General features: G+C 41.8%; 1 protein-coding gene across 2 annotated transcripts; it reads left to right on the top strand.

The window, feature by feature from the left end:
- The first annotated feature begins 30 nt into the window (after positions 1–30).
- On the top strand, positions 31–27004 carry HMGXB3 (HMG-box containing 3). 2 transcript variants are annotated; one of them, XM_078385646.1, is made up of 21 exons: positions 154–307; positions 1311–1461; positions 3945–4092; positions 4663–4837; positions 5776–6339; positions 6685–6783; positions 7345–7476; positions 8739–9166; positions 9758–9933; positions 10348–10442; positions 12450–12548; positions 13435–13584; positions 14378–14679; positions 16377–16504; positions 17368–17499; positions 18989–19173; positions 19520–19739; positions 20680–20813; positions 22060–22176; positions 24474–24683; positions 25158–27004. In XM_078385646.1, the coding sequence occupies exons 2-21, from the start codon at positions 1452–1454 to the stop codon at positions 25623–25625; spliced, it is 3972 nt and encodes a 1323-aa protein (XP_078241772.1). In that variant the 5' UTR covers positions 154–307; positions 1311–1451; the 3' UTR covers positions 25626–27004. The 2 variants fall into 2 exon arrangements, with proteins under 2 accessions (XP_020662451.3, XP_078241772.1); XM_020806792.3 differs by lacking the exon at positions 1311–1461 and having other exon boundaries at positions 31–307.
- The last annotated feature ends 734 nt before the right edge of the window (positions 27005–27738 follow it).

The raw sequence follows: 27738 nt of genomic DNA, 5'->3' as shown, positions 1-27738 counted from the left end.
TCCGACTCTACTCTCCACTCTATGTTTTCCGCCCTGACATTCTTTCTCGCTGTGCGGGGCGGTGCCTGAACCGTTGCAGACCGGATGACCTTTAGTCACGGGAAGAACTTGTCCGTGTAGAACTTCCGGCGTGGTGCCTGCCTGCAGGAGTGCTCTCGCAGCTTTTCCCGGCAGGACGTAATTTATTCCGGGGTCTCCCTTTGCCGGTCGCTCCAGGTTCCTGTGGATGTTTGATGCTCTGGCTCTCCCGCTCGGGCGACGGGAGCCTTCTCTGCCGGGATATGAACGGCTTGCCCCGCGGCTGCAAGTGAGTCCGTCGAAGCCCCGGGCAGGGCAAAAAATCCGGTCTCTCCCGCTCAGCGGCGCTTTGAGTTCGCGGCGCCCAGGGGCAGCCCGGCCGTCGTGGTGGCGGGAGCGGGCGTTACACGAGGGGAGAACCCGGCTCCCCTCGCTGTCCGCACGGCTCTTGGCGGCGTGGCCAGCCAGGCGATAAGGACATTTAGGAGACGAGGGTGACCGATATCCACGTAGGGCAGTCAGGATTGGTGCCTGATGGAAGCAGAAGTCCTTAATTTTTTTTAAAATGCGCCCTGTTCTGAGTAAATAAGAAACCTATCTCAGCTCTGAGGTGAACAAATGCCTCCCTAAGCGCCCTCCTTCCTTCCCTTCTTAGGAAGGTGTCTGGAACCCTCTCCAGTTCAATGGGAATTAGATTAATTTTTAACCCCTACCTGTATAATGGGACAAACGTTTTTGTTTGGTGTCCGATGATATTGCCCTTCATTTATTTTATCAAGGCATTTAATTATGCCCAAGATCCTAAAGATTTTTTTTTTGCAGAACAGTGGAAACGTATAGGGAAACAGCCTGATAGAAGCATTTTACTTTGCCTTGGAGTTCTGATGCACCATAAATCTTCATGTTAAATCTTTCCTTTGGCTGTTGTGTCAGTCTGTGAACAGCTGTCGTCCTGGTGATGAGCCCTTGATCATAGCAAACCAGTTCAGCTCTCTTAAATGTTGACTTACTTGGAGCCATTGTGTCTGCTGTTGTTTTTGTAGTTGTTACGTGCTGTCATGTCGCTGCTGACTTATGGTGACCCTGTGAAATGGTGACCTCAAAAAAAGTCCTGGAGTCAACAGCTGTGCTCAGCATTTGCAAACTCCAGAGTGGTTTCTTTTATTGAGACAATCTTCCTCCTTTTCTGTTGCTTTCAGTTATTCCCAGAATTATTGTCTTTCTTAGTTAGTCTTACTTTCCCATGATGTGTGCAAAGTATGACAGCATAATTTTAATCATTTTGCTTCTAGGGAGAGGTCTGACTTGATTTGATCTAGAATTCACTTATTTGCCTTTCTAATGACCCATGAGATCTGCAAAACTTTCCTCAACCTCACATTTCAAATGGATTTTTTTTCCATATCCACTTTCATTAATGTCCAACTTTCACAATGGTACCTGGTAAGTGGGAATATTAAAGTTTAAATTATTTTCACCTTGGTCTTCAGTAACACATTCTTACATTTGAGGCCCATTTCTAGTTCCTCTATTTTTTTTTTTTTTGCTGCAGTCTCCGCGTGGATTGTTGATTGAACCAAGTTACAGAGAATCTTTAATGATTTGTATTTCTTCATTGTTAATATTTAGGTTATTTAGTTATTGTGTAGACATACTTTTTATCTTCTCAGTAATCAGCTGCAGCCCTGCTTTTGCAATTTATTCATTCACCTTTATCAGGATTTTTAGTCATTGCTGCTTTCTGTCAGTAATGTATTATCTGCATGTTTTAGATTGTTGATATTGATTCCAGTTTTCATTTCTTCACCTGAACCTTCTCCACCTTCCCCTATATGTTCTGTGTATAGATTGAACAGACAGAGAAATAAAATACACCCTTATCTGACTCTTGTTTATGTGAAACCTGTGTTTTTCCATCTTCCTAATACAGTCGTAACTTCATGTCCAAAGTATAAGTTACACATAGGACAATCAAATACCAAGGGACACCCATTTCTTTTAGAGCATTCTGTAGCTTCTCATGATCTATACAGTCAAGAGCTTTGTTGTAATCTATAAAGCACAGACTAATTTTGTTCTGAAATTCTTTGCTATGCTGTAGTAGGCAATGTATACAGTACAGTGGTGCCTCGCATAACGTTTTTAATTGGTTCCAAAAAAAAAAACCTTATGCGAAAAAAACTTTATGCGAAACACCATTTCCCATAGGAATGCATTGGAAACCGGTTAATCCGTTCCAATAGGCACGGATTGGCATCCTTAAGCGAAAAAACCCATAGGAAACATTGTTAAACGATACAATGTTTCCTCCATTGGAATGTATTGAAGCCGACTCAATACATTTCAATGGCTTTGCGAAGTCAATTTTTGCAAATTTAAGTGTGTCATAAAAGGGTCAAAAATGGATTTAAATGCTTGGATTAGCTTCTGCACCCTCTAAAACGGATGCAAAAGTTAATTTGGCTTTGATCTGACTTTTCGTTAATTTATGGTGAATTTTTTCCCCCCAACTTTTGACAGCTGTCAAAATCTGACAGCTCCATTGTTTCCTATGGGGGAGAAAAAAATTCACAAAAAATTAAGGAAAAGTCAGATCAATGCCAAATTAAGTATGCACACATTTTAGAAGGTGCACTAATGATTCCAAGCATTTAAAACCGTTTTTCAACATGTTAAGACACTTTTGTAATTGAAAAAATGAACATTGTTAAGTGAAGCAGGGGACCTAAAACAAAAAAACGTTAAGCGAAGCATGGTCCCAAAATCGCTATGTGAAAATCGCCCATAGGGAAAAACGTTATACGAAGCACAATCTGACTCTGAAAAAATAAACGTTAAGTGAAAAAAACGTTAAACGAAGCAAACGTTATGCGAGGCACCACTGTATTTGCAAAATGGTCTCTAGTGCCTCTCCATCCAGAGAGATATGTTGTTATGTGATTTCTGCCCAGGTAATACTGAGCTCTGTTTTCATGTTGAAAATTTACAGTCTGTTCTGGCTTTTCTGCATGCTGATACATTAATACAGATGTATATTCGTTGTTCATACAATCTATGTATTCATACATGTAGTTTACTGGCTCAGATATGATATCCATATAGGAAATAATGTGTGGATGAATACAGTGATGCCCCGCTATACGCTTACCCCGCATGACGTCGAAATTGCTTAGTGATGACATTTTTGCGATCACTATTATGATTGCAAAATGATGGTTCCTATGGGGGATATCTGCGTTACGTTGATTTGGAGTGTGGTTTGCGAACCCTTTGTTTGCTATACAATGATTTTTCCGGTTCCACAAAATGGCTTCTCTCCCTTCTCAAAATGGCTGCTTTCCGGAGGGAAGCTTCGCATTACAGCGATTTTGAACAGCTGATTGGTGGTTCTCTATGGGCAATCTTCGCTGGACGATTAGGTATTTCCCCCATTAGAACGCATTGACTGGTTTTCAATGCATTCCAATGGGTTTTTTTCACTTGACGACGATATTGCTTAACAGCAATTTTCCAGGAACGGATTATCGTCGTCAAGTGGGGCACCACTGTATCTGCTTGTTTCACAAACTTAATAGGTGTAGCTGTTGAAACATGCATTTTAAAGTTTCTTATTTAAAATTTATCACAAGAGATGTCTAGATCTCATAATTACAATATAGACCCTAAAAAGAGGAAGAATGACTATGAGATGGATTTCATGAATAAAGGAACACATGACCCTGAGTTTGCAAGAGCTGAGTGGGTCTTTTTATGAGATGACCTCATAGGGTTGCCATAAGTCAGAAGTGTCTTGACACCATGGAAAAACAGCAGCAACTGTCAGAATTACGTTTTGTGATATTGAAGTGTACTATATGTACATATTTGTGTAGGATCTATATGTGGTAATTGTTGGGAGTATATAACTTTTTGGGTTTTCTATCTAGCAATGGAGGCTCCATATGATGGCAGTGAAGTAACTATAGTTATGGAGGAGATAGAAAGTGCATATACCTATGCATCTCCGGTGCCTTCTAAGAAAAAGAAGAAATATAGAAGTCCTGGGGATCAAGGAGAAAAGACTAAAAAGCCAAGGTGAGTGATTTCCCTCTTCTTAATAGTATATAAGCCATGTGGGCAACTGTGCTTTTGAAATTCTTATCCGTTTATGTTTTTTTTCTTTTGCCTAAAACCCTTGGTTTTGTAAAGTAAGGTTTGTCAGTGAAGAAGCAGCGGCAGAGTCGAGACTACAGTAGGGTTGTGAGTAGAAACCCACTGGAGCAATAGATCCTAGGATACTCACAGAACTAACGTAAGACAAATGGATCTTTAAACTTCTGCAAGACCATTGATTTTTCTTTTCAGCAACATGTTACTTCTCTGATATTTTGAATATTGTTTGCTGGAAGCTGCATTTGAAATGCTGTACTGTGTTTCTGTGCCACCTCGCTGTATCTACTTGCTGTGGTTAGCCTGCAGTTCTGTACTTTTTAATTTGTGAATAAGCTCTATTGAATGTACACTGGCCGAACTTTTGAGAAAACATGTATGGGATTGCATTGTCGGTAGACATAGACATTGTCAGCATTGTCTATTCATGTAGAATAGAAAGCTGGTGAGCATTCGTGGTGGGGAAATAAAGCCTGGCTTTTGCTTGTTTTTCAGATCTGCATACCTTCTATATTATTATGACATATACCTGAAAGTTCAACAGGAGCTCCCACATCTTCCTCAGTCTGAAATTAACAAGAAAATCAGTGAGAGTTGGAGGCTGCTTAGTGTAGCTGAGAAAAGTTATTATTTGGAGAAGGCCAAGTTAGAAAAAGAAGGCCTAGACCCGGTAATTATGTAGTTTCTTGTCATAATATTTTGCAGATGTTTAAATTATTTTTATGCTTTTTTGATAATTTGACAATGCAAAAGAAATAAAATACTACTTAATTATCAGTTACCTAGACCACTGTTTCCCAACAGTTTTTAAGTCATGACCCCCTTTCATAATAGCCACATAACATGCCACTCTACCACCATATTTGCATAAAAAGGCATTTTTAGTGGGGTAAACTATCGCAAGAAGACAAACTTCCCTGGAAATAACAGTATTGCTAGGAAAAGAGAAAGACAGAACTTGAGGTGGATTGATTCAATAGGAAAACCACCGCCTTTATTTTACCAAGGATACAGCAGGATTTTTGACTATAGGAGTAAGATGGGGTGGGGGAGCATTAATTCATAGATCTCTCCAAAATCAATAGCAGTCTGATAACACGTAACTCTGCCACCAAATGTCTACCACCTGATTGGAGTGTGTGTGTCTCTCCTCTGCTTGGCTGGCTTGCAATTTGGGTTCTGTCTGCTCCCACTCTGCCAGCCCTCCTTTCAGCTTTCCCTCCAGCCCAGCGGGGACTGACTCACCAACATCACCCCCAGGCACAACTTGGGAGGGAATCTCCAGATCCCCGAAGGGAGAAGCAGCCCTTAGGGGAAAAGAAATCCCACTTTTCTCTGGATAAAGAAAAAAATGTGCTGCTGAAACACAATCTGTTCTAAACATGATTTTATAGTAACATGTTTGAGTCATGTGCCACACAGTGGGTAGATTTCCGCTCTTTATAGATTAGGAAGAGCAGATAGAGGCAAAATAGAGGAATGCACATTAGCTTTGCTAGTGATGAGATTTTAGTAGTGTTTTGTCTTTGAAATTTGTTTATTATATGACCAGTGCATCAAAATAACAGCCAACAATTATGTCTGGGCCATGTCTGCTCTTCTCCGTAGAACTCAAAATTGTCTTCTCTGACTGCTGTAGTTCCAGACATTCCAGGTTTTCGTAAAATCCTTCCTCGTTCAGATTACATAATTATTCCTAAAAGCAGTCTTCAGGAGGAAAGGAGCAAGCAGCACTTGGAACTGTGTGTGACTCCGGGCCAAACAGCCTCAGAAGGAGTAACAGCCTCTGCTAACATCACAAGTGTCTCCCATGGTACTGTGCAAAACATCCTTTCCGTAGACACCAACCACATTGGCATTTCTGAGCAGTGCATTGCCATTGAAGGGGCTTCAGAAGACCCGGCCTCATTTGTTCAGTCAGACACGATAGAAGAAGTTGTTGCATCAGAGATCTTGTCCCACTATGTCAGACCTGCTCCCCATAAATTGGCCGGCAATGTCCTCCTGGATGAGGCTCCTCTGGAAGTAGGAGATGGCTATCCCTATCAAGCAGCTAGTGTGGTTATTGAAGAAACCCTGGTTAACTGCTCAGAAGCTTCCAGTGGAGGCATTACTGTGACACAACCTCAAGCTTCAGATGGCCTCTCTGTGGTCACAGTGGTGACTAGAACAGTAAGTAAAGCTTGTTTACAATTGATTTCCTTTTGGCAGGCTTAGTGCTTCTTGTAGTGTACTGAGAGGTAAATATCAGCGATACATTTCTCCAGTGCAGTAGGCATCAGACTGAAGCCTTGTTCCTTAGTTCATCATTATATATGCTGCCATACAAGAAGATCTCTATTGTCATACAGGTTATTTGACAGATCAAGATGACTACATCTATAGCTCCTAATTACTGCTGTCATTTTGTCTTTATATAGTAATTGTATTTTGAGTGTTTATATGTGTATGAAATAGAAAGAGAAATGAATAGGACATAGAAAGTTCATTATATCTTCTTCTCTTTTCCCTTGAAAGGACAGAGAAGAAAACAATTCTTCAAAACCTGCTGCACAGTTCATTATGCTTCCTCTGCCAGCACATTCTGTTGTGGAAAACCCAGCATCAATCAAACTGGTCAGTAAAGGAAATGATGATGCCGTCTCTTTGTTCTATAGCTTTACCCTGATAGAAAGCATCATCATTTATACTTGCATCTTTAAGCTGGAAAGCAAGACTGCTAGACAGCAGTGTAATGTGAATTACAGAACATTATGTGAGCTGAAATTTTAAAAAAGCGATGTTCAAATGAGCAGTTCAGAAAAAATGAAAATGGCATCGTTACCTGATCCTCATTAGTACAGTACCAGTTCTGGGTACTGTGGGCTGAAATGGTGGCCATGAAGAACAGGATTCCAAGAATGGGATTTTTCCTTTTTTCCCCAGTCTGTACCATAAAGATGATGCATATTTTTTCTATAGCACTCCTACAGAAGCCCAGTTGTTTACCTGTTTCACTGTATCATATTCCGTGGCCTACTTTTGACTGTGTGAGCTCATGAATAAATCGATTTATTATTGATGCATCATATGATATCTCTGTTAATCCAAGTAATATTATGGGGCTATGCACCTTGGTGATTCCATACCGGGATACAGACCTATATCTATGAAGTAATTGCTATTTTCTTACCCCAGACAACTACCTATACCCGCCGAGGGCATGGAAATTGCACCAATCCTGCCTGTTCATTTACATATGTCACCAGACACAAGCCACCCAAGTGCCCAATGTGTGGGAACTTTCTGGGAGGTAAATGGATCCCTAAGGTATGTTTCAAATAACAGAAAATATGCCACTGTGTGGCGTTTTCTCAGCTTTTGTTGTTAAGTTTATTTTCTAAAAGTGAGTAAATATGTGCTATATAGAATTTTTGAGAAGAAATGGTGAATCTTCAGAGCCATTGTTCATTTGTTTATTGTTTATTTGACCACCTCTTTCCTCATAGGAACTCAGGGTAGCTAGCAATATACATAAGAATATATAGTTAAAATCAGACACATAAAATCACAAATTAGAAATGTCCTCAGCTTGTTCCTAAAATATCGTGACTGCAGTGTGAGCAAGCAGCAGCAGGGACCCTTGCTGTCCCCAGGCTTGTGTAAATAGGTACAGGTATGTTTCTAATTGACACCTGGTTGTGTGCCCCCACAGACAGCAAGAATGTGGGGGGTAACCAAATCTCTAATTGAAAGGAATTCAATGACTGGTTAGCAAAATGGTATGAGGACTGTCAACACCTTTTATTTCAAAACTATTTAAAGCATTTACCACTAAAGCAGCAAGCAAGAGCAAAGTGTACTGCTTATATACCGCCCCATAGCGCTTCAAGCAGTTTCTGGGCGGTTTACAATTTTAATTATGCAGGCTACACATTGTCCGTCCAGCAAGCTGGGTACTCAATTTACCGAGTTAAGAAGGATGGAAGTCTAAGTGAACATTGAGCTGGCTACCTGGGATTGAAACCAAGCTGTGAGCAGAGTTTTGGCTGCAGTACTGTATCATGAGGCTACAGTTTCTGAAGTGCTGTTCCCCTTTAAAAAGTTATATTCCTTTCTGATAAATTCACTTTTCACTGATGATTCTTACATGAAAGTAGTGAATTGTGTTAGAGGCACTATTTTTATTTACATTTATTAGTTACATTGTGCATTTTGCTCTAAATTGATTGGTTAAGAACACATTTAAAAATCAATAACAAATTAAAACCGTAACACTGGTACCAAGTGAAATCAGACCTCGGTATGCATTTGCTATGGTTCCAGATTTGTGTATAACAAGTCTTAGTCTGTGTTCATCTTGATGCTTTTCTATATGCATTTTCAGATTGCAGGTCAGGAAAAGGAATACAGATAATGGTGCTTAAGTACACATGGTGTGGTGAGGGAGGGCAAGATGGTTGCTCTGTGATGTTCATGTTTGCTTGTCAGATGCTAGTAATTCATGTCTTCTGTTCCCTGTTTGCGTCTGCCACCTAAGCTTGAACATCAAGCATATATGGTGTTGACTTTGGTTTCTTTTAATGTTTCAGGAGAAACAGCTGAAAAGCAAACCTGAACCAAATTCAAGTTTGCCTATAAAAACGCTGGGGCCCAAGAGAAGTCAGCCTCTGTTAGCTTCAGGACAGGCTGTGGCCCCAGTCAGTGCCTCTAAATCGATGCTGGAGAGCTCTGAAGCTGTAACCCAGCTGCTAAATGCAGTCCCGGCTGTGGGGCAGGTGCAGGAGGCTGAGTGGGAAGAAGTAATCATCTCGGAGGCTCACATCCTTGCAAACAATCTGCAGCCAGCGGAACAAGGAAATGCCACTGCTGTCATTCACCTTCAGGAGAGTATTGCACAGGCAGACCCTCCATCAGAACGAAGGGAGAATGAAGGATTGGAGAAGCAGCCATCCACGGAGGTGGGGAAGGCTGCTAACTCACTTGCCCATCCATCCTCCGCTGTGAAACTTCCAGTGGGGTAAGTTGTTTATGTCTTCATGACTGATAGGGAAACCTGCACGTGCTTTGCAAAACAAAGTGTAACTTGGATTCACATGATTCTGAGGCTTTTCTCCATGCGCTCTCAGGACTGTTTTTTGCCATCCAACCTTTTCCTGTGATGTTCTGCACTTATCTGGATATACGTCTGTAAGTTGAAGCCAGCTGTTTCTCAGTGTCTTATTTTGATAGCTGGCACAGTGAGATAAATTTCACTGTTGACAACAGTTTTTTGCGGGCCTGTTGTAGGCATATACCATGTTTTCCCAAAAATTGGACAGGGTCTTATATTAATTTTTGCTCCCAAAATGCATTAGGGCTTCTTTTCAGGGGATGTTTTATTTTTTCATGTACAACAATCTACATTTATTCAAACACAGTCATGTTGTCTTCTTCTGGTGGCTGCACAATGGTGGAGGGCGGGGTTTCACTGAACTGGGGCTTATTTTTGGGGTAAGGCTTATATTACGAGCATCCTGAAAAATCATACTAGGGCTTATTTTGAGGTTAGGTCTTATTTTCGGGGAAACAGGGTAGGATGTTTGCAGCACACAAATTATTTTCTTTCCAGAATTGATGCTCTTGGCACAGTCCCTAAGGTGCAGGAGCAGAAGAGTAAAACGAGACCCAAGCCTTCTCTACTGGCTGCTGCAAGACCCATGAGGGCCATCTTGCCTGCACCTGCCAGCCTGGCAAGAGAAACCAACACAGAGCAGCCCTCTGGCAAACAATCATCGGCAAACAATGGTAAAATGAGGACTCCAGTATATGCTTGGGGGGGGGGGGGAGAGCTGTGTTTTCTGAAGGGTGTGTCATCGGTTGTTGCATTTAGAATTATGTTGGCTGTTAGTGGAATTTTGGGAAACCTAGTGAAATAAGAACTTGGAGCTGGATTTTCCATCAAAGTCAGTTTTAGGTATGAATGGATAAATGTGGCCTTGCAGATGATATTGGGTCATAACTCCACTCATTCCTAGCTAGTAGGGTCATGGGAGTTACCGCCCAGGCAGTTGCTCACCTCTGCCTTCAGGCCTTACTTACATCATAAGAAAAGGAAGTGCACTGACAGCTGATCTCATACTGCACTTGCTAGACCTGTTAGTGTATAATATAAGATAGTGATATTGATCATTTGCCTATATTACACCTCCTATGTTTAAGAAAACTCCCCCATAAGGATCTCGGGGCTGAAGCCTAGTACTCTGAAGCAGCTGGGTCAGTCTTCCTTGCAACCATCTACTGTGGAAGAGCACAAGGTAAATATGGATTTTGCCTAAAATTTGGTTGTCCTTTTCTAGTCTTGGAATTTTCTTTGTCAGCACCTGTTGACATTCTATTTTCTAATGCCATGTAGAAGTGAAAAATCAAACTAGCTTACCTAACTGATTTGATTTGGGGAGGTATACACAGCAGACATCAGCCAAAGGTGGGCAGCGTGCGGTGCTTCAGATGTTGCTGCGCCGCATCTCCTGTCATCTCTTATCATTGGCTATGCTGGCTATGGCTGGTGGGGATGGCAATCCTACAGCGTCTGAAGGTCTTAGCATTTGTTACATGTTTGTTGTTATGTTGATGTTTCCTGAAGAGACTAATTTGGTGTGTCCTTGTGCATACAGTAACTAGTAAATTATTTTCCTGTGCCTTTTATGTCTTCTTTGTACTTTTTTTAAAGCATCCAGATTGTATCTGGAGTACACTGAGAAAGGTGTGGGAGCAAAAGTTGTATGTACATCTTAGTCTGTAATACTAATTATATGTCTAGAAGTAGCCTATTACTTCTACAGCAGGACATGCAGCAGAGGTTCAGGGACGCCAGTCTTACATGTGCAGAAAGCAAATGCACAAAAGGTTCTATACTAATACTGACTCTTGCAAAAATAAATGCTCTGTGATATTCTTGGCTGTTCTAAAAGGTGATCATTTAGAATGGTGAAATACCATAAGAGGTAGAATTTTCTCAGCCATGAGGACACAGGTTCTATTGGCCAAAGCATGTTAAGTTTTGTATTTCTATATCAAATAATTGGCTAAGTGTTTAAGGCACTTGATGCTTGCTCTTCAGGTGTTAGAAGAGATGAATACTGTGATCAAACTGCTCTTATGAATAATGGTTTGAGCTCATAAAAATATAAACAGAATATGGCTCTGTTGCAGTGTTGTACATAAAGTTGGTTGTAGACAGTGAGTCATAAAGATGTTCTCAGAAACTTAGTAGTATCTGAGTTTGATTAGTGCCATGCTCTGCGTTCCATAAATGCTACATGGGTTTTGAGGCACCTAATTGCATATCCTCAAGAATAGCTCCAGAATACAATGCAAGAAAGTAGCCAAAGTTCTTCTGAAGGATAGTTTGTTAACCCAATTAATGTAGAAATGCCATACTGTAAATGCAGATTTCATAAGTCATTGGACTCCGCATAGACAACCCATGCAATTGATCTTGTGGTAAATCAGTCAACTGAGCAAGGCTGATTCAGGGTTGAGCACACACTTGCAGGTGTTGTGCAGTAAAGAATCTAGAGCAGAATTCTAGTCTTAATTTGGGAGAAACGCCCCAAGGATTAATATGACATTGTGCTGGCTGAATAGCTCAGTGAGCTAGCATCTGACTGTGGATCCAGAGGTTGAGAGTTCAGTTCCTCACTGGGCGTCCAAGAGGAGCCAGCCTTGGGCAAGCTGCGCATTCCCAAAGTTCCCCCAGAAGAAGGGAAGGGTAAGCCATTTCTGAGTACTTCCACCTAGAAAACCCTGAAAAGGGGCACGATAAGTTAGAATTGACAGTGCCACATGATGAGGAGAAGGAATGTACTTGTGAATTCTAGGCCTGCTCTTCCATTTATTGCATTTATGCTCAGATGTTGCCCTTAGAAACGTCCTGCTATTCCACAGCCAAAACCCTGTTGTGTAGCTCCCTCTGTGCAAAGGAAGTAACATAGTCATGGACTTTCACTTTTGAGGTACACACAGCTTGCTTGCAGTGAAAAGAAGTCACATGCAGCTTGAAATTTAAAAAGGAAATCTATAATCAGCTGCAGTACATTGCTGAGGATGGCATCATTCCTGTTGCACGGGGAGAAGCCACTCAACAGGATTTTGGCCTGTGTATGTTACATAGACTCTTCACAAATGCTAAACTACTGCCAGTGTTGGGCTGAAGGTACGATGATGTTTGAAGAGATAAATAATCAAATGTCTTTGAGGAAGAGAAAGAATTTCTTGCACTGACATTATTTCTCTTTTGCTTCACTGATATCAATCAAAAGGTCCAGGGTAGCACAAACAGTTCAGCGTCTCGTGTTAAGGTGGTAGAGGTCAAACCAGATGTATTTCCTTCCTACAAATATAGCTGCACCGTGACCTTGGTAAGAATCTTTGATCATCAATCTCCTCCTAAGAATCCAGTACAAGAATTGGTGTATGTTTGTGTGTGAGAGAGAGACCAGGTGCAGAATACATTGTTTTACTCTCACTGTAGACAGGCAGGAAGCCCTCTTTTGTTTATCAATTTGGCATAGGTGAAATGTGGCCTATCTGCTTGAACTTCAAGAACTTTTTGAAATTTTGGATGCTGTTTGTTTTAGGAAGCAGCATAGAGTTTGTGCTAGTTTCCTTTGTGTAAACTACTTAACTCAAAGGAGACGAAAATTCCTCCAAGTGACCATAGGCTGAACTGCTTTTTCTTAAAAATGAAAGATGTTACTCTGGAGGCTTTTGTTCATCCTCCTCTCACAACTTGGTTTCTAGGTCAGCTTCTGTCTCCCTCTCATCTTGGAACGGTTTCCACTCCGAAGCTTTTAGAATTTGATTTACCCAGAAACATCACAGCTTCTAGTCTAAGAAGCATGTGCAGTTTTCATTTCTTACCTGCTGGTAGCTTATACTAGTGCAGTGAATTGGAAAATACACAGGTGCTATCTGACTTGACATTAATCCCTTTTGTGAACTTATTCTTTCTTGGCATCCTAATGGAATTTGAATTTTGCCCTTTATTAATGCCTGCAGCCTGTACTCCTGTTGGGCTTACATAGACATTTTCTAGTTAATTGCTTGTGGTATTTAGCCTTATTTCTGAAGCAACTCATTTTTAGCTGGCTTGTCAGCACAGTGACCCATGCCATGATTTTATCTTGCTGATTTTAATATATTCTGGGACAACGGGCAACACAGTTGTTTGTTAAACCTGCTAACCTTTTGGTATGTGTAAAATAACATATGGAAAAATCGTTGCTCTCTCTGTCTTTTCGGTAGGATTTGGGCTTGGCCACGTCACGTGGAAGAGGGAAATGCAAGAACCCTTCTTGCAGTTATGTGTACACCAATCGGCACAAGCCAAGAATCTGCCCTAGTTGTGGGTACAACCTTGCCAAAGACAGAGCTGAGAAAACTGCAAAATCCCTGGTGAGTTATGGCTCTCTTTTATAGGCCTTGGAATAAAGTCTAGTATACTGAACATCTCTTTCCTGTGAGTCTTCAGTTTTGAATGTGGTGGGCGATCGAATAGCTATATAGAGAACCTGGATGGAAGACCAAGTTACATGCTATGCCTCCTTGTTATCTTTGCTGGGTGTTTGTCCTGACATCGCTTCAGTGATTTCGTCAAGAAGGCTTTGGACTAGACTTTTCTGAAGGGTTGTGTTCTCCCGTAAGAGCTTGGGTGAGGGTCTTCCCTTGGTCCCACCAACACAAGAGGCGCACTAGGTGGCAGTTCAAGAAAGGGTTTTCTCAGTAGCTCTCTCCAGTGACTCACATCCCACATTCCTGATCCCATCCCTCTTTTTTCCCTTTGTCAGCTAATGAAGATGTTTTTATTCAGACAGGCTTACAACATTGTAAGCTGTGTTGTTGTTGGCTTTTTTTGGGGAACCAGTGATTGCTTTTCGTTGAAGTGTTTTAATGGTATAATTAATGTGTTTTTATGGTTTATGGTTATGGAGGGACGTGGTGGCACTGCGGGTTAAATCGAAAAAGCTTCTGTGCTGCAAGGTCAGAAGACCTGCAGTGTAAGATCGAATCCACGTGTCAGAGCGAGCTCCCGTCACTTGTCCCAGCTCCCGCCAACCTAGCGGTTTGAAAGCATGCAAAATGCGAGTAGATAAATACTGTAGGTACCACCATGGTGGGAAGGTAACGGCATTTGGATTTAAATCCAGAAATGTTTTGACAGATAATCAAAATGAAACCTTCTTTGTAGGAGGTCACCTCTAGTCCTGTGCATGTTCTGAACACCAGTGAGCCACTAATTCAGTCCCAGAAAGAGATCCAGCGACAGTCCACTCTGCAGCTTCTGCGCAAAGTAATACAGATCCCAGAGAACGAATCAGAGCTGACCGACGTTTTTGCACTGATCAATGAACTCAATAGCTCGCGGCTCATCCTGTCCAACATGAATGAGGAGACCGTCACCATCGAGCAGACCTCTTGGTCAAACTATTACGAATTTCCTTCATCCCAGTGCCTTCTCTGTAGCAGCCCTTTATTCAAAGGAGGACCAAAGTAAGTTTAGCAATTGTATCCTATGCTTCTCATGACCTGTTGCAGGAGTTGGGGCCCTCCGGATGTTGTTGCTGGCTAGGACTGATAGAGATAGGGACGTGGTGGCGCTGTGGGCTAAACCGCAGAAGCCTGTGCTGCAGGGTCAGAAGACCAAGCAGTCGTAAGATCGAATCCACGTGACGGAGTGAGCGTCCGTTGCTTGTCCCAGCTCCCGCCAACCTAGTGGTTCGAAAGCATGCAAATGGGAGTAGATCAATAGGGACCACCTCGGTGGGAAGGTAACAGCGTTCCGTGTCTAAGTCGCACTGGCCATGTGACCACGGAAGATCGTCTTCGGACAAAACGCTGGCTCTATGGCTTGGAAACGGGGATGAGCACTGCCCCCTAGAGTCGAACACGACTGGACAAAAATTGTCAAGGGGAACCTTTACCTTTACCTTTACCTAGGACTGATAGAACGTGCAGTTTCACAACATCTCCAGGGCCATGAGTTGCCCAACCCAGTAATGGGCTTTTGTGGGAGCAACATTTCCTTTCCTTTTAATATTGCTTCATGCTTTTAGACACTAAAAGGAGATGGTTGTAGCATTGCCATTTTAAAAATGTTCGTTTGGTGTCTTTGCTGCCCATAATCTGTATCTTGAGACTGGAATTTGATTTTTTTTTCTTCTCTGAGTCTTGAGAAAATGAAACACGATTGGGATATCCTGGTTCTTCAGCATTTTACTACCTGAAGTCTGTCAAAAAGTTTTATCACTAGCAGGGGAACAAAATCTGGGTAGGCATCGCCAGAGTTAGAATTTTGCTTTTCAAAAGTTACTCCTTATGTTACTTGTTACACATCTTGATAAAAATCCTGTTACAGCTGCTTGGGTTTCATAAGTAATTTTTCCAGTTGCTGTTACACTATTATCATCATTTAACTGTTATTTGTGGTAGACTGGATATGTTCTGATTCTTAACTTGAAAACAAAGGACTCTGTTACTTCTCCAATAACTTTAACATAGTCCACAGTGTGGGAACAGGCCGCCTACTGCTTCTTGCGGTGCTTAGAGCCACTCTTTAATGGAGCAAAGGAACACTCCAGGCTCTCTGGGAACTGTAGGCAGCGGGCGCTCATGACTGTTTCAACTGTGCAGTTGTTGTAGAAGGAAGAGGCAGGATCCCACTGCTCTTTGTGTGGTATGGCACTTTCATTTTCATGTTAAGAATAGAACACCCCCCCATCTTATGTTACTAAAGAGCAGTGACAACAAAAGAGTAATAGTGTATTCCTTTTTGTTCGAAGTAACATTGCATTAGTAATTCTTCTTCTGTTAAGCAGTCCTGTTGTTCCTTAATGTAAAATTTAAAAAGTGAACAGTAATGATGTTAATTTTTAAGCTCTGGGTTTTACTCTGCAGGGTCTAGCAAGCTTAAAAGAAGTAGGAAAGATAAAGGCAATATTTGGCTTTATTTGTTGTCGTCTAGATTGGTTCCCTGCCCTTCACTTACATTAACAATGTGATTTATATAGTCTGTTTAGCAAAACTGAAGTACATCAGTGTTCTACGCTATTGATTATTTGTCATCAACTGTTAAGGTGACTTAAAAAGTGCTTTGATCCAAACAACCCCTGTTTGATGATTTTTAAAAATCTTCCCTGCATTTCTCAAGTGATCAGTTAAGTAACTTCTTCCCTGTTCCATTGTTATAGTTCTCTTGCAGGCCCACAAGAATGCTGGTTGTTGACTGCAAATAGGCTCCAGGTAGTTACTGCTCAGCTCAAGGTGTGTGTGAATGTGCAGTGCCTGGCTCTCCACAGCTTCAACGATATCTATACTGGTAAGAAAATGCACCAATGAATTAAGTTCTGGGAGGCTTAAGCTTCAAAATATGGGGAGATGCAAAACTGGAGTATGTGTTTTAGATCTATGGCTGAAATCCTGTTGATTAGCATAATATGTTGCACTAGAGTAGGCCCATTAAATCAGTGGGGATTTGGTGAGTCAACTCCTCTGTAAGTTCCATTGATTCAAACAAACCTACTTAACTTACTTGAGCATAGCATATACCTGTGTATAACTCAACTACACGTGGGTTTTGAGTTCACCTTCTGGTTAATAATAATTCTGTGCTGTCATGTTGATCCTGACTAGAGATGGAGGTATTTGTATTTGTATATCTCCATGCAGCTGGACTTAACAAGGGTCTGATCTCTGGGGCTGGACTGTCCACTCACATGTCTGCTGGCGGCCCACTTGGCAGCCGTGCAGGGAGACCTGTCCTCCCTCCCGCTGCCTGGAGTGGCTAGCCAAGCAGGAAGAGAGCGGCACTCCGAGCGTGATTGGAAGGATGAACAGGACTGCCTCCGCTGGCCGACGCGTGAGTGGACATTCTGGCCCCGGGGGGGGCAGACCCTCGTTAAGTCCAGCTGTGTGGGGATATTTGTATACGAATGCCCCCATCTCTAATCCTGATTTATGATGATCATTTCCATGGTTTTTTTAGCTAATGTGTACTCAGAAGTGGTTTGTCAGTCCTTTCTTTTGGGTGCATCCTGGGAGTGTGCAGCTTGCCCAAGGCCACACAGGTTGGCTCTTCTCCTTGGAGGGACAGTGAGGCATTAAACAGCCAAGTTCCCAACTCACTGAGCTATCCTTAGGTGTACATCGACTCTAAGAGTGCATTTTGTTTTTCAACCACAGGTTTGTTCAATGTGGGTAACAAGCTTTTGGTGAGCCTGGACCTCCTGTTCATGATAAGGAATCATATTAAGCTTGGTGAGAATCCTAAAGTGGCTGTCAGCAGCATCTTGGAGTCTGTGCAGGAACAGACAGGTATTGACTTCTGCCATTTCTTCCCTTTTTTGTGAGAGCTTTGCATGTGCAAAAGGGGGCTCTGCTAGTGAAAGACTCATGCTGAGCAACTTGCAGCCGTCTAGATGGTATTAGACGGCAGTTCCTACAAGCCCTACACGGCATAGCTAGTAGTGAGAGATGATGGGAGCTCCACACATTAGGAATATAGCAAGCTGCCTTCTGCTGGATGCACCTAGACCAGTGGTGTTGACTTTGACAGCAGCTTTCCTTGGTTTCAGGCGCAGGATGCTTTCCTAGGCCTGCCTTGAGATGTTCGGGAATGAGCCTGGGAACTTCTGTATGTGAAGCATGAGTTCTACTCTTTGGGCTGCAGCTTCCCTCATTTTTCTGGTAGGGGAGGGTTTTGTTTTGAAGAGGTGTTTAATAGAATTGGCTTTTTCACCAGCTGTGTTCAAAACTGACTTTCCCTTGACATTGTTTGATGGGCGTGTGAAGAAGCCATTCCCTCTCCACTGAGATAATCTATCCAGGGTTGGCTGAGTCAAGCTGCCCATTCTGTAGTCTGTCTTTCAGCATTCATACAGCAGCTCAAGGAAAAGTACAACTTCTTTAGCGGTTTGCCTGGTATTTGACTGAAGCAGCCGAAGAATGTGGAATGGATGCAAGAGCAGTTGATACTTTAGTCTAACCAGACAAGCGAATCAGTAGGCAAAGGGACTTGTTGATATGAAGCAAACAAATGATAGCGTAGGACTAAATACCTTTGGTTTTGGACTGTTGGAAGTGTATAATAGGGCAGATAATCACATGTGATGTTTTTTTTACTTGAGGATTTCCATGATACGAAAGAGAACAGAACTTTGCAGAATTCCTGCTGTGGAAGATTATCTGTCATTGTTAGGCAGAGATTTGTGACAGTATAGATTTACCTTCACTGAGTTAATGTATAGTTCCCCGCCCTGCTGTTAAGGCCATAACGTCAGGCTAAAGGCTTATGTTGTCTTTGTGCTGTATTTGCTCAGTGGCCAGACAGTTGCTTATGGAGAAGCCCAAAGTGGGAGGTAAGTGCAACAGCACTTCTTGCTTGTGCTCCTCATCATACTGCCTCTGATACTGGGGAGAACATGCATCCATGATGACCATAAGCTAAATGATAGTGCTAATCTCCACGAATTGTCCAGTCCTTTTAAAAAGTCATCCAAGTTGGTAGCCATCACTCCATCTAGTGGCAGTGAATTCTGTAGGTACGTGTGGTACAAAAAAAATCCTTTCCTTTCCTTTTCTTGAATTTCCTACCATCTAAGCCTGAATCTCCAGCTTTTGTGACTAGAGCCCTTGAGGTTGGCCATGTTTTTGTTGGATGGCAAATGTTGGATCTCTGTAGCTTGTAATGGATGTGCTGGAATGTCCCATGTCCTGTAGCAGTATTCCCATACTGCCTAAGGGAAAGTAAGGAGAGCCAGTCCTCTTCCTCTTCTTACTCTTATTATTATTTTTATTTCCATAGAAAGAACCTTGAATCCTGAGGAGTTAAGTCAGCTTGAGGAGCTGCTGTGCAATGGCTACTGGGCCTTTGAATGCCTCACTGTACGAGACTACAATGATATGATCTGTGGAGTCTGTGGCATTGCACCCAAAGTTGAGATAGCCCAGAGGAATGTGGAAAATGTTCTGTCGCTGAAAAATATTGAGGTAGGCTTTTATAGGCATGCTTTGTAACTCTTTGGCTGTCCTGTTTTCGTGGGGCTATTTTGCACTGTGTATTTATTTCCTAATTTAAAAACTCCAGAAAAGAGACAGTTTTAGAGCACATTTTCTGTAGTGTCCACCTCCTGAAGTTGATGGGCCTAATCCCTATGAACTATCTTTCTGCCATTTTGAGCTCATGGGAATCTGAAAACAACAACGACAAAATTATACTGTGTGCTTTAAACCAGATAGAGGAACCAGTTTCTGTGTGTAAGGTAGAACAGAATGTGCACTGCCTCAAAATTCAGTGTTCGTTGACACTTTTCTTTCCCTCTTTCTCCAATGGTAGTTTACCTGGCCAGAATTCTTGGCATCTAGTGAAGTTAATGTGGAAGACTTCTGGTCCACCATGGAGACAGAAGTGATAGAGCAGGTGGCATTCCCTTCCAGCATCCCTATCACAAAGTTTGATGCCTCTATCATAGCTCCCTTCTTCCCACCTCTGATGAGGGGCACCGTGGTTGTCAATACGGAGAGAGAGAAGAACCTCGAAGCACATATAATGCCAGGTAGATTGTTCCTGTGGGCATTCTGGTAGCGTTCCTCTAACTGACTGGTGGCTTTATTAGTTTCCAGAAAGACATTAAAAACTGGGAAGGTGACAAGAGGGAATGTTCTTCTGCTGATTTGTGGAATCTGAGAACTGAGTTAGGTCTTGCCAGCTATATGTAACCAATGTCCAATATCATGTTACTTTCATGTACTATGGAAGTGAAGATGCTCTTTATCTTATGTGTTGCAGACTTGCATGAATGCTAGGGTAGACTTTGCAAGGGTGCTTCTGAGTCTTGTGTGTGTAGGCTTTAGTGGGCAATTTAAGAATTATGAATATTTCATGTATAGAGGGACGTGGTGGCGCTGCGGGTTAAACTGCAGAAGCCTGTGCTGCCGGGTCAGAAGACCAGCAGTCATAAGATCGAATCCATGCGACGGAGTGAGCGCCCGTCGTCGCTTGTCCCAGCTCCCGCCAACCTAGCAGTTCGAAAGCATGCAAATGCAAGTAGATCAGTAGGGACCACCTTGGTGGGAAGGTAACAGCGTTCCATGTCTAAGTCGCACTGGCCATGTGACCACAGAAGATTGTCTTCGGACAAAACGCTGGCTCTATGGCTTGGAAATGGGGATGAGCACCGCCCCCTAGAGTCGAACACGACTGGACAAAAAATTGTCAAGGGGAACCTTTACCTTTACCTTTACCTTTACCATGTATAATGATATTTAATATCAGAATTTCTCAGTGGATCACTGTCTTGGTGTGACTTTCTGATTATTGCTTGTACATCCTCAAATTCATACTGTCAGTTTCTAGTAATAGGAAGTTAAGAACTGGTAAAATGGCAAGGATCTGCTCATCTATGAGGCAAGGATCAGTTCATCTGTGGCAGAAATGATTCAGATATTCTTGTTTTTGATGAAGATACTGAAAACCCTCTGACTCTTACCCTGTAGGTAATCCAAGTGTCCTGGTGAGGCTAATTCAGGATGAAATATGCAAGATGGAACAGATTGGCTCATACAATAAGGAAGAACTACAGAATTTCTTGACTCAATGCAGCATTCCATGGGAGGCAGAAGATTCAAAGGTAAAGGTGCTTTTTCTTTATTTAAGAAGGTTACATGACAGGAATATAAACATCCTAATATTGCAGATATTTTGTGACTTTAACATGGGTTATGGTGGTCAATGAAATGTGTGTTGTATTGTAAATATCTGTAAATAGATGTGTACGTGTTGTAAGCATCAGAGATTATCATACAGATATTTCCGTAAAGAAGCATGAGAATGATAGAAATAGTTGTTTATTTGTATAATGTAAGTAATAAAAGGGTGTAGTATACTGAAAAAGGAGTCTTGTGTCTGAGTATTTCTTAAATTTCAGATTCCATGGGTTAATTTCTCTGTTAAATCCATATTCCAGAGTTTGGCTTTCTAGTTCTTTAATGGTGGTTTTATTTTAAGCAAATAACAAGTACCAGCTTGGTGTGGTGAGTACTGTTCATTTGTCCTTATCTATTCAGTTGCTACATAGCTTGATTTTGCTGTGTATCTGTTCAGCATATCTGGAGCACAAACAAAGTTCTTGCTTGGCATCATAGTTACCTTATTATGAAATTGATTCAACCGTCCTTTTCTATTATGCTTATTATTTCATAAATTTAATTACGAAAAGTATTTATAAATCATGTTTCTGCTTGCAAGGGCTTCCAGAATGCAGCCTAATAAAATTTCAGTATAAAACTAGAACAGTGCATTCCTGAAAACAGAGCAAGAGCAATTTAAAAATCAAAGGCTTGACAAAATAATACTGTTCTAAATGTCTTTGGGAGGCTCATTACGAATGGAGCCAGCCAGACTTCCCTTGGGAGGGAGTTCTGTAGTTGAGTGCTGCCACAGAAAAAGCCTTATCTGACATTTCCATAGCATCGCTTAAGAATATTTGCATTTGTTGAAATGACTCATGTACTTTGAATAAGGGAAGTCCTTTGAAAATATATTTGGGGATTTTGGGGAAGAAACAGCCAATAACTTCTGCTTCTTTTTTCGAACTTCCAAAATATTTTGGACTTGCATTTTCAATTGGGAAGCACCAGTAGTTTGAAATGTGGGTAAAAATCTGTTTAAGAAATGTTCATTCAAACGTATGAGTCTGTCCACCTTACCATTCTTTGAATTCAGAGTTTGGTGTGTCGATGTACAATTGTGTCACACTTTCTCTGTCTAAGTAGTCTGAATTTATCTTGTCATCTTAGACACCTGTTTACGTGAGAATAAAGCTTTTTAGCTGTGTGTTACAAGCTATTTATTTCACCCCTTTGTATGTTTCCTAGGAGCAGCTTTGTCTTTCACTTCTAGCTCTCTATGATTTTGTCCAGAATGGGACACAGATCAAACAGCCCCCAGCACACTTGACTGGAGGAAAAATCTACAAAGTCTGTCCGCACCAGGTAAAATAGATTGAAGAGACCGTTTGGTAGATGTGGATGACATGTCACAAAGTTAGAAATGATACATTCAGTAAAGACAGCCAGGTAAAATCATAATCATATTTACTTACAGGAGATAAGAACCAAAGAGTTCTGTTGTACAGATAACAGTCCTATGTAACCTAAGATCTTGTTTCTCCCACTGACCAGCTAGAAGCCAACAAGCGGCATTCACTCAGTGTTTTTCCCAGCAAGTGGTATTCAGTGGCATGTGATTTCTGATCTTGCAGGCAGCATAATAGTCATTATAGCTGTTAATCATTGGGAGCCTTATCCTTCACAAATTTGTCCAATCGCTTTTTGTTCTGTCTAAGTTGATAGCGGCCACGGCATTCTGTGGTTGTAAATTCCTTAGCTTTACTGTGCCCTTGGTAGAAAAAGTCCTTTCCAATTCCTCTTTCCTCTTTTGAAGTAAAATGAGACCATGTTGCCTTATCTGGCAGTTGTCCATTTTATCTCAGGGCAGGCAATACTTCCCAGGACTGGGAAACACTTTGATGGTGATTTCAGTGTTCACCTGGGTATCAAAATAAAATAAGTAGGTTAATGATTCCAGGCAACATCAGCATGCTTATTTCTACAAGCTTTATTTATCTATATTGCTTCTGTGCATAAAAATCTAAGAGTTACTGAAAACATGTAACTTTTTGATGTCACTGTATTCATTGTACAATAGGCTCAGGAACGCATAATCTCCCATCAAGTCCTGAGCGCCAAGTTGTCTCCTCTCTTAATAAATTTCATAGAAGAAACAAACAAACAAACAAACAATGTTTAATTGAATTCTTCATCTACTGACATGATCACCGTAATGTCCCTTTTAATCCACAAACCCACTCCTTGAGCATTGTATTAGGTACACACCCATGAAATCTGTCTCTATAGCAGGCAGATAAGCAAAAAAATTATATATGTTGCACTCTGTGCAATGCATTGTGTATTCCGTAGAACCTATCTGGGTTTCTGTCCTGATCAGCTTTATTTGATGGGTTTGTTCACTTGGAAAGTCAGGATATGTGAGATGAGAAAAATAATGAAAAGCTGACTAATCTATCCTCTGTGCCTGGTTGCTGAGGTTCCCCATTTGCTTAACTTCCATACTCTTTATTAGTAGTTAAAACCTCTGGAGTGAGGACTTTTATCCAGTGGATGGATAATACATGACAATGAAGTTGAGGGCATGAGCAGTTTGACTTCCTATGAGCATGTAGTTGTTTAATGCATTATACTTCTTAGATTCTAGGTTTTGAATCTTAATTGGAAAAATAAACTTTTACATTCAGCTACAGCTCCATGTACACAGTAATCCAGGGTGGGCAACAAGCATTTAGATTTAGTTTTTAACCTCCTTGCCTACTGAGTTTTGTTCATATTTCTGGTTCAAGTTCATTGCGTCATTCAAGGCTTCATTGGTAGAACTGAAATGTCCAAAAACAAGTTCTGTAGAAATATACATTTGGGATCTTCCTTCTAGCTTTCTGTGCCTTTGCTGTGCCCTTGTGTTAGCTTTGGCCATGAAGGGTAAAGAAATGGAGAGTAGTTTTCTTTCACCTTTCATGGATGCTTCTCTCAACTCCATGCTAAAGTCTTGACACTTTTCCATGAATTGAGGTTCTCCTTGTGCTTATCCTTTAGGTATCTTTCCTTGCTTTTAGACTGTCCTGTGATTATATTCCCATTTAAACAAATAACTTGATGGTTGTTGTGGGTTTTTTGGGCTCTTTAGCCGTGTTCTGAAGGTTGTTCTTCCTAACCTTTCACCAGTCTCTGTGGCATCTTCAGAAGACAGGAGTAGCACTCTGTGCTCTGGTGCAGTTTGTTTGGGAGTTGAGTATTTACAGCTGTTGGATCAGCTTTGTTCTTTTCAGGAGATGGGTGATTATGGCGATCAGTGTGCTTTTGTTGTGGGTGTATTGTTGTGATAACTTGATGTTAGCACTGAATCAATCAAACTTAAGATTTAAACTAATATAGTGGATAAGAGCAAGCCTACAGGCGTCAAATGAGCTGCAAGACTTCTGTTGATTACTTTGGAAAGTTCACTTTGTCCTGCCAGTGATCATGGTGAAAGAGATTGGCAAATGAATGTTTCTCAGTAGCATTCTCTTGCTTTGAGTAGAAGCTCCCGTACTCAGGATAGTCTTTGAACATCTTAGGATGGAAACTAGGTGCTACGTTTGCTTTAATTCCTTCAGTGCTCTCCCCCCACCACCCCCATTATCTATCAGTCAAACCTGATACATCATTTATCTTCCCAGGTTGTGTGTGGTTCAAAATACATTGTCAGAGGTGAAAGTCCCCGGGACCACGTGGATCTCCTGGCCTCCTCCCGCCACTGGCCGCCAGTCTATGTGGTTGATTTGGCCTCTTCTGTAGCACTGTGTGCAGATATTTGCTATCCTGACTTGACTGCTGAAATGTGGGGAAGGAATCAGGGCTGCTTCTCTGACCCCATGGAGCCTTTAAAGGTGAGTGGTCTTGCACCATAACACTGCTTCCAGAACTAGTGAGGTCATCAGGGACAGATTGTCTTCTTACAAGTTTGTATCTCTTTTTGTTTTTCAGTTAACCCAAAGAACACATTATAGCCTATCATTCAGATGTTTGTTTTGCCTATTATAACTTGGTTAAGTTCTAATTTTACATGGTTTAGGCCACAACCCTTCATGGATTCTTGGGAGTAGGGACCTACCTCTGGTAGTGGATTGGGTTTCCAAACTATTTTGTCATTTTTGCAGTCGTCTTCTGCCCTCCTCTTTTTTTTTTACTTGGCAGAAGTAGAGTGAGAAGCTTACTTAATGGGAGGTGACGTTGCGGATTGTGTGTCTTTAGAATTCATTTGACATTGGACAAGGAGTGGATGCTTTTATATTGATGGGTTCTGAACTGCATGTTTTGGTAAGAATGTGAGTGGTATCTGTGTCTTCTTTCTCTTTCCTCAGTATGTGTCCTGCCCAGAACTTCTTGACAGGCACTACTGTGTGGACATGACCAATGTGGAGCATTCTGTTGAGCACCCAGTCACCAAATCTGCCTGTCGCCGAGTGGTGCATCCTGGGGCAGAGCAGAGCAGCCAGAATGACCCGACGGCTCGATATCGTTCCCTCTCTCTTTGCCGGGAGCTAGAGCCCTATGGTGCCATCGTTACTGCTATTGATGACAGCAAAACCAGTAATGTCCGCCAGAGGCCTATAATCTTCGACAGCGCGACCCACTATTATCTCTACAATCGATTGATGGATTTCTTCTCCAGTCGGGAGATTGTGAACAGGCAGATTCACGAGATTGTTCAGAGCTGCCAGCCTGGCGAGGTGGTGATCCGGGATACTCTGTACCGTCTAGGGGTGGCCCAGATCAAGACAGAAATGGACGAAGAGGAAGAGAACCAAGAGGAGAATGGTGTTGCATAATGTCCTTTCAGGTAGCTATCTGTTGCCTGAAGAGATGAGAGCAAAGCTCCAGGTGCTCCTGGTAGTTTGGCCCTCCGATGAACTCCAATCCTGAACAGCTTTGACAGCTTCTGTTGACCAAAGAGTCATGTGCTTCCGTTGATAATCTGGATTGGGTTTTTGATCTGCAAAGGGGGTGTGCTTTCTGTCCCAAGGGGCTGCTTGAACTAGCCAGGGCCATGCATTCTTAAGAAGAAGAAGAAGAAGAGAGAATTTCCAGTGGCTTCAAATGGCTAGCAGCAGTAAGAAAATCAATGTGCATAGGATTGCCTTTCTAAAATGGGTACATTTCTAGCATCCTGAGCGGAAAGAGGCATGTAAAAAGTTGGAAGACTGTCCCGATATTATCTCCTGAAGGGGCGGCCATAATAGACAAAAGATCATATGGAGCCCCAGCTGCTACTGACCTCTATTCTGAAAAGAACTTGCAGATAGCCTTTGGGACCTCATCAGTATCCTGGGAGTAAGAGCCCATCTGCCCTTGTAACTTAACTCTGCCTCAGACTGAGGAGACTCAACCCATACATTTAGTCTTGGCAATCCAGGATGAGTTACTTTAATAGCCATGGGCATTAAGGTAAGGATTGGACTGCAAGAGGCTAGAACCACCCAGGCTAGCGTAGTTGTTACTGAGGTTTTTCAGGGATTTGTATGTTTTGCATAATGCAACTGGACAATTTGGTCAGGAGAGGATTTTCTGGCACTTTATATCCTGTCCATGGACTTAATCGATGATTGCTTTTTCCTCTGTCTAGGGGCACATTTGTGCAACAATAACTGGATTCATTGAACACAGTCTGACACACTTTTCTGCTTACTTCCAGTAATGAAACTTGCTAGGGAATCTTAACTTATACCTGGCCTCTTTGCAAACCACTACATACTCCCTAATTCCTACATTATAAAACTGACCTGGATTGTGTTCCATGCAGTCATACTTCTTCAACACTTTTTGCCTTGACACCAGCATGGTGGTTCTTACATAATGTGTTGAACCTGGTATGTGAACCTAAGTTGTCCACCACTTCCTACTCACCTTCATCCATCCATGAATCTGAAAAGTATAAAATGATTTTTTGCTATCGGTGAAGGCAGGAGGCCCTGGAAAGTGAAGAGGAGCACCCACTATATTTTTATTCCATTTTGTGGTGTGGATTTAAATATTCCCTTCTGTGAAGGATTCTGGGGGCACTGTTATTAAAAACAAGCAAACAAAGAACCATACTGAATTTCTGACAAAACGTATGATTTGCTGTTAAAGATTCTAATTTATGAAAGGCACTTTTTTCAGTTGATGATAAATGTTAATAAATTATCTCTTCCGGTTTTGGAGAGTGGAACTGTCTGTCCCAGTGAGTTTTCCTTGTTCAATGGCTGCAGGAGTTTGAAAAGTCGCTAGAAAGTCCTTCTCACTTGGTTGCTAAGGGTCATGGTTGCCAAAACATGATGTAATGGCCTGGCATCATCATAATATTCATTCAAACCTTTGTTAGAAAGAGTGTTGGGATAATCTGTCTGTGTACTTGTGTGAATTTTGTTTCTCCCAGTGCTGTATAATCTTTGTAGGACTTGAGTTGTGCTAAAACACTTAAGGTCTACTCAAGTGTGCTAGTTTCACGTCATGGAGACAGGGATGCGCACTCCAGCTCCACCTGTTTTACTCCAGTCTGCCCTGTGTCAACAGGAAAGGTCTTCAGAGGAGCAGTAACTGCGTTCCGCTCAACGTGGTCACTGAGCTCCTTACGATGAAAAGCCCTGAAATGGCCGGTTCCTGTTATAGTGCTTAGAGGCAGCTGCAGCTCTTTGGCAGACAGGCAAAGAGGGTGAGGTTCTAGTGCGCATCCTTGACTTTGTCTACCTGACTTGAAACCAGCAGGTGTGACTAAGGTTTTCATCATGAGGAAAAGAATGTTCTGTTTGTGGGATGTGGATCATTCCTTACTTCATGAGCTGCATTTGTCCAAAGAAAGCAGATGCTTTGTTTGCTTCTCTGTGTTTTTAAAAACCCTGAATATCCAAACTGGGATTGTTCAGGTTTCAGTTACTGTGAGATATCCATGAGGTCTAGAAACCA

Source organism: Pogona vitticeps, chromosome 2 (assembly GCF_051106095.1).
Source record: "Pogona vitticeps strain Pit_001003342236 chromosome 2, PviZW2.1, whole genome shotgun sequence".
NCBI classification, from domain to species: Eukaryota; Metazoa; Chordata; class Lepidosauria; order Squamata; family Agamidae; genus Pogona; species Pogona vitticeps.
Note: the sequence above shows the minus strand (reverse complement) of the source record. Positions and strands in the feature narration are given on the sequence as shown.

Bases quoted from the DNA above. Each gene is read 5' to 3' on its own strand.
- HMGXB3 (XM_078385646.1), top strand. The intron at 19,174-19,519 runs GTAGGCTTTTAT...CTCCAATGGTAG, and splicing joins TGTCGCTGAAAAATATTGAG to TTTACCTGGCCAGAATTCTT. The intron at 22,177-24,473 runs GTAAAATAGATT...TTATCTTCCCAG, and splicing joins ACAAAGTCTGTCCGCACCAG to GTTGTGTGTGGTTCAAAATA.